Source organism: Vidua macroura, chromosome 5 (genome assembly GCF_024509145.1).
Source record: "Vidua macroura isolate BioBank_ID:100142 chromosome 5, ASM2450914v1, whole genome shotgun sequence".
Taxonomy (NCBI): domain Eukaryota; kingdom Metazoa; phylum Chordata; class Aves; order Passeriformes; family Viduidae; genus Vidua; species Vidua macroura.
Genome location: NC_071575.1, coordinates 15,025,579 through 15,039,300, shown reverse-complemented (window position 1 = coordinate 15,039,300; position 13,722 = coordinate 15,025,579). Strand labels below are relative to the sequence as shown.

Here is a 13,722-nt window from a genome sequence, read left to right as displayed (position 1 = left end):
TGCTAGAGAGACAAATCTTACTTTCATCTCCAAATGCCAGGCTCTTTAAAACAAAATAGTACCTCTCCTTTCATACCTTACCTTACATGATTCTTTTAGTCCATCATAGCACTGTCCTGGCACACTCCACCAATATTGCGTGATATTAGGTAAGATAAGTGACATGAAGAAAATTGAAAGCAACTAGCATCAAAATTACTTCAAAATAAAAACCTGTCAAAAATGTACTTGACTCAAGCAACATCATAAAATTTACAAAAATCACTCTTAGAAGTATAAAAGACACTGCAGTTCTGGAAGACAAAAAAAAAAAAAAAGCCTATTCTTCAGTCTGTATGAATGTTCAAAAAGGGACACCTGTGGCAGCAGGAGGCATCACAATGTCAACTGTCATAGCTAGAAGGGTGTTATTATCCCAATAAGCTCAAATGGAGCAAGTATTAGGAAGATTTCTTTTATCAGTCAAATGTATAATGAGGCACAAAATCTATTGTTTGAAATTGCAGAAGAATGTTCAGGAACTAGGGAAAATCCGAGTTACTGCCTCCTTCTAATTGGAGTAGATTATTGGCTAGGATTGGTACAGAGACCTGTACACACAGGCAGTGTGATGTAAGAATTGCAGGTGAGTATATTTTAATTTTAATTCTTCTCCCATAGAAACATACAATCAAAAAATACACCTCAAAAGTAGGGACTGAAGGCAATAGCTGTCCCAGTAAAACAAAAGGATAAGAAATTTGACCAATCATAGCTCAGAGAAAGTACATTTTTCAAAATGAATTTAAGAACATATTATCTCCTCAATTAATATTGCAACAATTAACCGTAGTAGTTCAGTTGGTCAGAGCATGGTGTTAACAATGCCAAGGTTGTGGGTTCAATCCCTGTATGAGCCATTCATTCAAGAGTTGGACTTGATGATCCTCATGCAGCCCTTCCAATTCAGAATATGCTGTGATTCTGTGAAATTCATACTAGTCTGTTTATTTTTGACTAAATAACATTGCCTTTCAAAGCAAAAATAGACTGGTTTTGTTCCTGAAATTAAAATCTTGATAAATCATTCTCTGTGCATCTAGTTTGTAGAAGTTCCATTATTTTCTCAATTTTTCCTTACTACAAGCATTTACAAGCAGCACCTTGAAATCTTATACATAGATCAAAATCCTTAAGTGCCGTATGGTATTTTTTAGAATGGTTTTATTATCAACTCCTCCCCTCAAAGTACTTTCAAAAATACAAAGATGTAATGGCAGACAATAATTTTCTACTCTTAGATCTGCCATTCCCTTTTCAAAAAAAAAAAACAAAAAAAAACCAAAACAACAAAGCCCAAACAACAAACCTCCAAACCAAAACCAACAACAACAACAAAAAAAAGTAACCAAGAGAAACAAGACAAAATAAACCCAACAAAACAAACATTTTATTGATAGAAAAATCTTGAGTGTTTTTTGTTAATTAGGATGAACTCCAAAAATGTCCTTACTTTTGATTTTATTTGTACTCTTAAGCACAGTTATAATGAAAAAGTAGATGCTTTTACAACAGTCCACCTGAAAACGTACACTGTGAAAATGTTAATTTTAAAATCCCTTCTATTAGAAAAACCAAAAAATTATTAAAAACCCCTACTGTGATTGAAGACTAACTAGAGATTTATTCATGCCCCTTAGGTTGACCTTAAAGAGTATAAAGAGTATAAAAGTTTCCCTTCACAGCTTTGCTTAGCAAAGAAATGTAAATTGAAAGCCTGAGGTACCATTGTAGATAAGCCAACACAAATTCTCCTGAGGTAGAGCCACTTGCATAGTGAGTCGTAATGAGGTCAAGGCATTGAGACAAGTCTGCAGGGACTCTTGATTCTGAAGATTTCTGTCTCTGCTGCAAACCATCTGATAAATGCAAACATTTCTTGCTTGCAAAACATGGAACTAAAACACATAGAAATACATATAAAGTTAATAGAAATAAATATGAACATATGTCAGTTCACATCAGCAAAGTACAACAAAATGATGAGTAAGAAAAGATTAGGCATAACAGCAGAAAAAAATCAGCATGACATTGAACTGAGCATTAGAATATGGAGAAAAACTCAGCAACTCTAAAGCTTCAGGGTTGTTGTACCATGAACCTGAGTCAGTTTCCACTGATGAAAATGCACTAGGAGTGCTGGAAGGGGTGTAGGGAGAATGAGGTATTAAACTGCTGTTCAAAGAATCTGCCTTTGACACTTGGCTTCTCTGTAGATGTCCTCCATCAACTAAGGTAAATTTTAAATTTTCTACACTTCTCCATCTATATCACCACTATCTTATTTCTCACTCTCATCTGTTACTTTTCTCTTCCACAGATGGATTTTTCCTTCTCTTCCTTGTAATTCCTAAAATAATGTGACCTCACTTGTGCCTGGACTATAGCATCAGCTGAACAAACAGCAGGAAAAAATGGGCTAAGTGGAACATGACTAGTCAGAATAACATTTGAAATTATATTATTTTGTTGCAGTTGATTCACTGAAGCTGGAAGTTTCTAGCCCTGAAATGCCATTTCTTAGTGTTATATTTAAAAAGAAAAGCTAACTGCAGGAACATGGCAAGAAAAATTACATTTAAAGCCTTAAGATGTAATCATTTGACACATTACCATTTTCCAGTTCCAATTGTAGGGATAGTTGCCAACTAAATTTTGTATCTGAAAATTTAAGGATATCTCAGTCTGTAAAGGCTAAGTTACAGAACAGGCATTTCAGTATAGAGTTGCCATAACATTTACCAGTAGGACTGGTTCAAAGTCTAGGCAAACATACAGAAAACAGAGGAGAGCATCTCTGGAACTTCAAATTTATTTACAAAACATTTTTTAAAATGTATTAACATAGTCTTTGATCATATTCTTTCTAGGAAGCCGAACCACATTTTAAAAAGAAAAATAATAATACAAAGTATCTGTTCTATCATGCTATCTGCTTCTAGCTTTTAAGCAAACTGCTGCTTTCCTCTCTTCACTAAACGCCTATTTACACTCTGACTCAAGGATATGAATTTGATTAGCTCAATACACAGGAGCTGCCTACCATTTCTGTTTGTTGGTTTTGATCACAGAGTAACTTGCATTCGTTAATTCAAAATACCCACTGTGTACAAAAGTAGAGCTTCTCAGCAAAGAACTGCTTAAGTAAAATAGTACATGTTTTTAGCATTCCCTCTATATCAACTGAAACACTTTCTTCCATGAATAACAAAAGGTATACTGCAAGTCCCTACCTTGATAAAGCAATTAACACAAAAGAATTCCAACACATTCTTAAGGTCACTCAGCTTCCTAGGGCTTAAAGCACTTAGAAAAGTATTCAGCAGTCTGCCCTTTTTGTTCATAGTGAGCAAATAAGCTATAAAAAACACAACACTGCTTTTCTAACTGTCATGACCATTTATTACAAGTAGTATTTTGCACACTTATGGTACAAAATACAGGAGAATGTTTTAATTGTTTTGCATTCAGTCTGGTTCTTAGATCACACAATACAGAAATTTCCAAAATTGCAGGATATTTATCAAATTTTGCCCACATCCTGATTCTGCAAGTGAGTAACAGCAACTATTTCAGAGCAAAAACTGCTGTAAGCAGTTACAGAACACCACATTCAGAGAAAACTGCTATTTTAACACTAAGTTGATGGTGGTTGGCTTCTGCCACAAAAGCATTAGGCACTTATATCCTCTTAGAAATCTACACTAACTCCAGATGTTTATATCATACATACGATCATTAAATCTCAATGTAATTTATATCTATTTATATCTAACAAACTATTTAAGATTAGTTAATATTAATGTATAATTAATATGAAGTATATTTGTGGAAGATAAAATGGGCTACTTACTTTGAATCTGTGAATGTCTTTGACCAGAAAAATTTTAAAAACCCACAACCTACCATAAGTGCTGCATTTTTGTCTCTGACACCATTTGGAAAAAAGGCAGATTTAAAGCGCTGCACATCACCCATGACATCATCAAGGTTTACAGAAACAAACTGCTGAAGGTATCTTTCATAACACTGTAGAAGTGCCAACTTATATTCCTGAAAAAAAAATCATATGTTCTTTTTATAGTTTGTATACAGCATTTCTATAAAACATGTGGGTTTTTTATTATCTTTATGAAAAAAGTATCAACGTGAAAGAGCAAGAGGAAGTAAAACACTACAGTTTCATACAAATATCCAGCATGCAGAGTGAACACCTAACATATGAAAGGTTGAAATACTTAAAGAATGGCTTGTTCTTCACGAGTTCTGGTGAGTTTTGTTTATTCTAATCATAAATACGACATATCAGAGAACAATTACAAAGCAGAGTCCTGGGCTAATGTAATAAATTTAAAGAGTTGCTAGAATACTCTACAGTTTTACAACAGTAATGACAATGATAATACACTTCAGAAAAAAAGTACTTCATCATGTAGAACTTTATAAACAATATATAAATATAATCATTTCTCTCTTCCTTGTTTCCATGTTGTCAAAGCTTTTTTTTTTTTTAATAAACAGATAGAAAGAGTAAGATGAATTTAAAAAGATTGAAACAAATGGAAACTGGAATTTACATGTGGCCAAGAAATCAGCATTAATAGACCAGAAATTGCCACTGGGTCTTTAAGAACTGTTAGCAAAGAGGATGCTGAGCTTTATATCTAATTCCAAATAGAGCTCCCCAGCAGCATGTCGAACCACTCTAAAATCATGCTGACTCTATGGTTCAGCACTGACTCAGATCTGGAAGTGACATTCAATGAATCATCACTACCACTTCCTTCAGCAAGATTACATTTAGGTTTCTCTACCAATTTCACTAAGTGTAGCACTCACACTAAATAAATTATTGAGGAAAAAATAACTAACTGCTGGTAAAAATGATCCTTTAATATTTAATCACACAAAATTCTCATTTCCCTGTATTGTCTTCTTTTTTTTCAATATAAATTCCTTCCACCACAGTAACACCTGTAATTTTTAATTATCTGAGGAGTCTAACTCACATGGCCCCATTGTCCTATTTGCTGTGTGAAAGCAGCAGCCATACATAGAAGCTTTGACTTTCCATGGACAGCTATGGGCAGTCAGTCACTTGTGTAATCTAATACATACATTCAGGCTGTGATAACACTTAGAATCCAAAGTCTAATGGATTTGGATTAGAATACCATTAAGATAGTTATTGACATACAACAAAAAGGTAAATTCTCTCCTAAACAGTTTAAAACACATGTGTATGACCAAAGATAACAGGCAGATACAGGCAGAGTGGGAGGCAGGGAAAAAACGAGTCAGTACTGATCATATGATGACTAACAGACTAAGTAATTTCCAGATATATGACTTAATGAATTTAGGTGTGGCCTAAAAAACACATAGCAGATGGAATCTAAAGGCATTAAAAAAATACAGCAGGAGGACAGAAAGCTAAGCGGTGCCTACCCACTGACTATTCATATGCAATTATTATTTTTTAAGGACTACATGTCATTAAGTATTATATAATGTGCAGGTTAAAATTTAAAATATTCAACACCAATTTTCATCTAGGAGCCAAGAGGGGTACTTATAGAATTGGCTTTACCCCACGTATCACAGACCTTGCTTTTACACCACATTCATCCTTCCTGTAATGCATTTGAAATTTGCAACATCCATCACCTGCTGCTTCTATTTATTTCTTTTCAGGGAAAAAACTTGAATGAAAACTAGGTTTTCATTCTAAAATTAAATTAAAGAAATGCACTAAAAGTGTGAGTTCCAAAAAAAGTTGAATGTGTTAGGCTGACCAGCAAAACAACTTCTTCAACAACACTGATAACTTTACTGTAGAAAAACACATTACACTAGATTCAAGTTGCAAGCACAAGTCTTTATGCAGAAACATGGATTATTTTCAGGCAATCTAGGGTCAGGTCATTAAGCACCTTGAATGTAAGGACCAAACTATATTGGAATGCTGCTTTGGGAAGGCAATGCAGAGTACAGAAAGCAGCATTTGATAATCTGAAATAATCTTTCTGAGTACTCTGTGAGAGCAGCAGTTCCCAAGCACTAAAAGCTTCATGTGAGGTTTCAAGCAATTCCTAGGGCCCAGAAGCTATGAAAACCTCAGGAATATACAAAAATGAAGAAAACATGAACAGAATTGTCTAGGCAATGCTATTAACAATTGCTGCTGTTCAAGTTTCCTTAAGAATTTCTGTATGTCTAAACCTACACCATGACCCTGCACCTTCAATTGTAATGGCTCCACAGTTATGGACTCTTCTATACTCCTTCTTCTGCCTCCCAGTGAGTGCTGCTGAAACTCAGCTTAAGCTGCCTGTTCCTTATTCAGGAGCAGGCCACTTTTGTGGAATTCTTCAGGACACATGCAATGAAGGATATAGAAGACTTCATAACATCTGCATGATACTCCTGCCTTTGCCATGGCTTGCAGAAAAGCCCACCAGGCAGCCACAAATAACCACTCTCCACTAACAGCACAAAGAGCATCTCTCCTTGCTGCATTCCATAAGCAAAGGACATAAGAGTGAAAGAACAGCTTCACTGGATGTGTGTCTCAAAAAGATGGCCCCTCAAACCACCTTGATACATTTCCAGTTATGCCCTCTTTTTTTATTTATTTTCTTTTATTCCTGTTATGTTAAAAAATTTAGCAGGTACAGAACTGACTTTCTAACTATACATCTCTGAGCTGCTTCTGAGTGTTGTTTAGTAACTACCCTTGAAAGCCCCAGATTTTATGACATGACCTTCTGACACAAATATCACTAAGCTTGTAAATGGCTCACCCTTGGATGTTTTCCACAGGAAACACAAAGGACAAATAGTATATAAAAATATATTTGCCTTATTGAGTCAGATCAACAGTTACTAGCCTGGCATCCCATTTTGAGTAGTCAGTAACATATGACTAAGTAAAAGCATAAAAATAGAGTTATCATATAGTGAAATATCTCTCAAATACTCTGCCTTCAACAGTCAAGCTCCTGAATCCCTTTTAGTTGTGATCTACCCCTTTTGAGGAGACCAGAAATACACACGTAATTCAAGACGCAGGAGCATCACTGATACGTATACTTGTACAATGTGTAATTGCACTCTGGTTCCTGTTCTCTGTTCCTCTCCTGACAATTCTTTTTATTCATGTTTGGAAACTGAGTATTGAGCTGAGTCAGTGGAACTGCTCTATCATTGTCAACTTCTACTTTAACAGCATTAAAGGCACAGTCAGATATTGTACACTATCATGCTGAAACATCAAACAAAAAAAGAAAGATTTTGGGGTGTTTGAAAAGGCAATGGGTGCATAGAAAATACAGATATAGAAAATATATTAAAAAATCAGGGCAATTTTACAATAAAAAAGCAAGAAATACAAACAACCAACTGTCACTGGAATTATTTTGTAAAAGTTTTTGCTACTTTCTGAATAGCTTTCAGTAAAATATGATTAAAAATTAAAGTAGTGTAGAAACATAATGAAACAAAGGCTATGACTGAACCTTTTCTGATTTCAAATTACTTACTTTGATCTGAGCAAGGGTATCACCAACTTTCACAAGTCTTTCATTGTAATACCACTCCGGTAGTCGTGGTTTATATTTGATCCAAATGTTAAACAAAGTATTTGCTCTAAAAAAAAAAAAATATATATATATATATATAAAATATTATATATATATATACATATGAGAAAAGGTTTCAGATTAAACTGGCAGTAAACCTGTCATAACAAGTAAACAAATCAGGAAAGCTTCAAGTTTTGAAAACTCCTTTCTTCCAAATCTATTTGAACTTCTATATATTTCAAAGCAAGTGATCATTACAACCAGATTTAACAGGCAGACAAGGACATTTCTGGGTTTCATTTCTGTCACCAGTTTTTATCATGCATTTTAAATAGGATGAATTTTCTCCCAGGTAAATTTTTATTCAAATGTCCTAGTAAGAATCCCCTTGTGTTGTTCAAACACAGTCACAAGCAGAAAATCTGTCCCACCTTTCAGCTAGTATTTGAGAAGTTCTGTTGGAATAAACAATTTAATATCTTAGACTCAATGAATTACAGTTCACAGCAATTCTTAGACTGGAAACTACAAATGTTATGAGCAGGAAAAAAATCCCAAAATAACAATGTATGGTCAGGCAGCTGCAACCTTGCAAACAGGTAGCCATGGAATAAACCATAAAGCTACACAGTATATAGAGCTATGGTACACAGAGCTCATGGTATACAGAGCTACACCATGAGTCATGAAAGAAATGTTCAGGAATTTTAAATTGTAAGGGGTAGGTTTCAGAAAGAACCAAATGACACACTTGCTAAAACAGAGAGGATTTTATGGCAATAATTGTGATGCTCTTCTGTTGCCTCTATTCTAGCCACAGTTATCAAGGATGTCTTTGTGTAATAAATTGCCTATTTTGCTGAACCAGCAAGCCTCCCAGAAATGGTAACTGATTTAAGAAGTTTCCCTTTGCTACAGAGACACTGACTACATTGTGCCAGTGCTTCAGTCCCTACCAATCATGATTTGATGGCCTCGTGCTCGCACGTGTACAACTTCCCCACCCTACACTTCTTTAAGAAAGCTACATTCTAGCTGGAAAACAATAACTGATCAGACAGACTGCTAATAAGCACTGGGACTTTTTCATAAAAGAATCACGTTAGCAAATCATTACCAGTATTGACAGCGTTCACAGTGCCAGGCATCTCTCACATTTATTCTCTTAACAAATCACTTGCACAGAAATGTTAGCAGAGTGCCTTGTGATACTGCTACAGCCAAATTATTTATAGGTAGCAATTTATGAGGAAAGAAAGCAACTGAAGAACTATAAATTAACATTTAAAGAAATTAACATCTGAAAAATATCCTTCTAGCTGAATTGTCATGCATAAACCATATGCTTATTGGTGTGAAGTGGCTGGAACTTTTCGACTTCTCTTAAAACTGGGATGGTAGATTAGAACACAAGGCACTTTCTTAAACTGTTCTCTGACATTCAAAGCACTTGGAATGCATTATAACAGTGTCTCATATAACTCTCCATTTCAGCTTATAAGATCACTCCCAATTAAAAAAACAAAAAGCACAATAAATAACATTTTCTTTCCACACAGGAAGCTGTGAGCCATCTTCACATTTCAAGGTGAAACAGATGGCTTTATGAGAAATCTGTCAAATCACCTTTACAATAAAGAAATGTAAAAATCATAATCCTTTTTTTTTTTCTAAAAGTATCATCTCAGCACAATTCTCAGTTTTTGAAAGTAAGCAGCAAGGAAATAAGTAGGACATCCTAGAGTTGTATCCTAAAGGAAAAATGCAGTAACAGCACAAACTAGGCCAAAAGCAACAATCAGAATAAAATGTTCTAAGGCATTTTTAAGGAGAAAATTTTTAAGGAAACCATAGGCCAGTGAAATGAGGAGTACATTCCAAATGAGGGAATGAGCCCCTCCTGGTCCATCCTTAACAATTAACAGCCTGGGTATGTACTGAGTTCTTATACTGAGAAAATATTCCACACCAGTTAGTATCTGCAAAGAGGCTCCAAAGCAAAGGAATCTGTCAGGCAGCTGAGCAAAGTTCCCTTGGAGTATTAAAGGAAGAATTTAGGAAAATTTCAGAGACCAAGAGATTTGATGGATATTAGGAGGAAAGGGGAAAGAGGAAAAAGAGAGGGAAAAAGAGATATCAAGAATGACCCTGGATGAAGGTCTTAAAAGCTAAGACTAGTAGATTTCTTTCAGACTGATCAGCTTGAAGTCCCCAGTAATGGTCATCTTCATTTTTTGTTATGAATGTTCATGTTAACACATGAGATTCTCAGATATAATAAAGAAGTAATAAATCTGTAAAAAAATAGTTTAGCAAAGTACTGACAAACCTGACCAGACTTTCAGCTTCAGTCAGAAGGTTAAGGTAAACTGATTCTGGTATAATGCTATGACTAACTACAAGTGAGTTCATGACACAGGAATGTTTCTTTGACACAGACAAAAGAGGAGAGTGAGACACTTCCCAAACAGCTTCCCAAACAGTTTCCTTTAAACAGCCTGTAGGACACCAGAGTAACAAGTTAAGTAAGTAAATTCTTAAAAAAAAATAGTGGAGTGTTGAAGCTCAGAGGTGAAATTTCTTTACTTCCATCCATAATAGAAAAAAAATCCCTAAGGTAAACCCATAATAGTGTGCACAGGATAAGGCCCACATGACTAAAATCTTTACTAAGAGTATAAAGAATTCTCTGATACTGATCAAAAGCCATCTTATTAAATAAGGGTGGCTAAGCCACACAACATGAGATAAAATCAATAGTTCAAAGTAAAGCTTTGATGGCCTTGCTGCCAAGAGAAATGGAGCAAAACAACTTCTTGTTTAGCTGAGGAAAAATTACTTTTGATTGCTATTTCTGACTGAAAAGATTTGTGATACCAGGGAAGCGTTCAGTAATTTTTGTTTCCTACATTAGAACATTTAAATGCCTAAATTATGGCCTTTCTGTTGACCTATAAACACCAAAGTTTGAAAGAGTTGGAGGAATTTTTCTAAATTGAACACACTTACCACCAGTGGAAGCTGGTTTTCTTGTTGCTCAAAGAACAAGAACACTTTGACCTCACTCCATGCCACAAAAGATAGTTTGGAAAACAGAATAGCAAGAAGTCTTTAGAGCATATGAAAGTATCGAAGCAGTGACCCTTGAAGGGGGAATAATATACTCTGACTCCATATTGCAGAAGGCTGAATAAATTGCTTTTAAGCTAAATTATATTACATTTATACTATACTAGAACTATATCATACTAAAAAAATACTAAAGAAAAACCTGTGACTATCTCCAGACAGTCACGACACAGTTTTGACCCAATTGGCCAATCAATCCAAACAACCATCACTGGTGTCCATTTAACAAATCACCCTTTGGTAAACAATCCCCATAACACATTCCACACGTGCCAAACAACAGGCACAGCAAATAGAGATAAGAATTGTTTTCTTCTTTCTCTGAGCTTTCTCACTGCATCTCACAGCTTCCCAGGAAAAATCCTGGGAGAGACAATCACGTCTCTCTCTGTTCAGAGAACGTGAATACCACAGGAAAGCATCTGAAATAGTCATTACCTTCAGAAATTTGTAGGACCAGCCAGACTACAGCTGGTTCTGCAAGCAGCACATGCTCCAATTTTGAGTTATCAAACAATGAAGCAGTAGGGAGAAAAACCCCTGAAATTTCACAATCACATATTGACTTTGTTGACAGCAAAGTCTTGACTTTGCTGACTGCCTGAACATATGCTTATAATCAGAATTCCAGTCTTCTACCTCGGTACTGTCCCTATGCAAATGAAGAATGCCTGATGATGCACAGCTACTGAGACCTTCATGTTACTCAGTATTCCTAATGCTCTGGAATTTTGGTGGGGATCACTACTACCAGAGACTTCTGAGATCAAGGCCTGTATAGAGGCAGTTCTCATCTCCATGATGAACACTGCAGATTTCCTCAGATGTGAAAATACTCTCATGCTAACCAAGGTATGCATGGTCATGGGTGACATCCACAAAATACCAGTTTGAATAAGACGGAACTTAGGTTTGAGAGGTAAAGCAAAAAAAGGCTTGGAGATACTGTTCACAAAAACTGGTAACTTAGCACAATACTGCAAACAGCTCAGCTTCAGCATGGCCGCCTGCTGACCAGAAGATACGAAGAACACCGTTGGCAATTACTTAGTGCCTGAAGCAGCCAAGTAGTGTTACTTCTTCTAAGTGGACTTGGAGAGAATAGCTTTCAATATAACAATTCCTATCAGCTAAAGCTGAAATAAAAAGGTCTGAAACTACAAAAAGGCTTCAAAATAACAAACCACTGAAATCAGCTGCTGAAACAATATAAAAAGTCAACATACTGAGATTCAGAACACTAGAGGCAAAAACCTGGAGACTTATACCTGCATGATCCACCTAGGCCTAGACCCAATAATGAACATACCCCATAAACAAATTAGGAAGCCAGATAGCTTAGAATAGGAAGGATCTCCAGCTCAGACAAAGGCCAGGCCGCAGAATCTGAGTACCTTCTGAAAATGTATACACCTACTTCAGAGTAGGGTAATTTGTGGATTATTTCTAGGAAACTACTGAGTGAAATATGCAACTGTAGAAGCTGCACATAAGTGATAAGGTAACCACCCTGTAAACTAACTTCTATGCTGTTTTTGAAGGAACTTTTGATACCCTGGGAAACTTGTGGGGTTTATGTTAAAGACCTGCAAACTTAGAACAGAGTAGTATTCAGGTAACAACAATAGAAAATCAAGTATTTACCTTAAAATAAATTGTATCACAATGTGCCTAAATGCAGCAGGGAGAGCTACATGAGAAATGCACAGTCTGTAAAAGACATATGCATGCACTATGAATCATACACCGATTCCAGTTGCTCTATCTTAACTGCATTACAAAATCTCGACTTATGCATACCCACAGATATGCATGTATGCGAGCAAACAAATATGCACTATTATACTTGCCATATGCTCTGCCTGCATCTTTGTGTATAAAAATAAACCAACGTAGACAGAGACATATGCAGGAAAAGAGCTGTGTGCTGTTATCCTCGTGTAGCCCTACTGTTGAAGGCATGTACGTGCCCACAAGAGTTCACCCTCACCAGCAGCCGCACAGGCTGGTGGTGCCAGTCCCTGCAGCACTGTCAAGGGATTTTCCCACCAGGAAGCTCAGGCAGGTCTGACAGAACCAACAGTGGTGCTGCCAACTTCCACAGCCCCTTGTAGTTTTTCCCTAAAGCGCTTGTAGGAAGCACTGAAGAAATAAAAATTTTAAAAAGCGGTGTTCAGACTTCTGAAACCCTGGCTATCTCCCAGTGCAGCGGGCGCGGGATTCCCAGCGCAGCCCGTGGTGTGACGAGGGAGCCGAGCAGCGGCGGGCGTGGCGAGCTGGCGCTGCCCGGCGGGCCGGGAAGGGCAGCCCGGGAGCGGCGGGGCGGCGGCGCGGAGAGCCCGCGGGGCGGCTGAAGGAGCAGAGCGAAGGAGAAGGGGTGCGGCCGAGAAAGGGAGCTGAGGCGGGGGCAGAGGGAACGGCGAGCGGCTCCCGGAGCGGGCGGCGACGCGGGAATCAGGGGCGGCGGCGCAGCCCTACCCGTGGCGGTGCAGGTCGTGCTGCGGCGGCTTGGCCTCCCCCGCGCCTCGCAGCCGCCGCAGGGAGCTCAGGACGCGCCGCAGCTCGGCCTCGAAGCTGTCCACCACCGGGTTGCCCCGCGCCACGGGCCCGAAGAAAGCGGCGTGCGGGGCCTGCGGGCCGGCGGCGGGCGGCGGCGGCCCGGCGGGCTGCGCCATGCTCGGCCCGGCCCGGCCCGGGCGCGGACGCGTCGCTGTCTCCGGGCAACGGCCGCGGGGCCGCCCTGGACAAGGCGGGAGGTACCGCGTGGGGCGGCTCTTCCGCAGCCTGTTTCACCAGGGATGGCACTTAGCACCTACTGGTTGTGTCGCTGTGCCTGCTGCACGGCTACGCATAAAAGTGTGCTGATCGTCTAAATGGTTATGTTTGTCTGTTAAACAAACAAAAAAGGTGGCAAACTGGGAAACTACCAGCCCGTATTTATGTTATAGGAGGTGCTTATAGCAACCTATGT

The 13,722-nt window shown here is 38.0% G+C and overlaps 1 protein-coding gene across 1 annotated transcript in view; it reads right to left on the bottom strand.

Annotated features, from left to right (window-relative positions):
* Positions 1 to 13,441, bottom strand: part of CFAP54 (cilia and flagella associated protein 54) — a 101,765-nt gene extending 88,324 nt beyond the window's left edge. Inside the window, exons 1-4 of the mRNA XM_053978379.1 lie at positions 13,230 to 13,441; positions 7,581 to 7,686; positions 3,946 to 4,092; positions 1,766 to 1,937 (exon numbers count right to left, since the gene is read on the bottom strand). Coding sequence (XP_053834354.1) covers positions 1,766 to 1,937; positions 3,946 to 4,092; positions 7,581 to 7,686; positions 13,230 to 13,426 — 622 coding nt within the window. The 5' untranslated portion in view covers positions 13,427 to 13,441. The remainder of the gene's footprint in view (positions 1 to 1,765; positions 1,938 to 3,945; positions 4,093 to 7,580; positions 7,687 to 13,229) is intronic.
* Between the last annotated feature and the right edge of the window lie 281 nt (positions 13,442 to 13,722).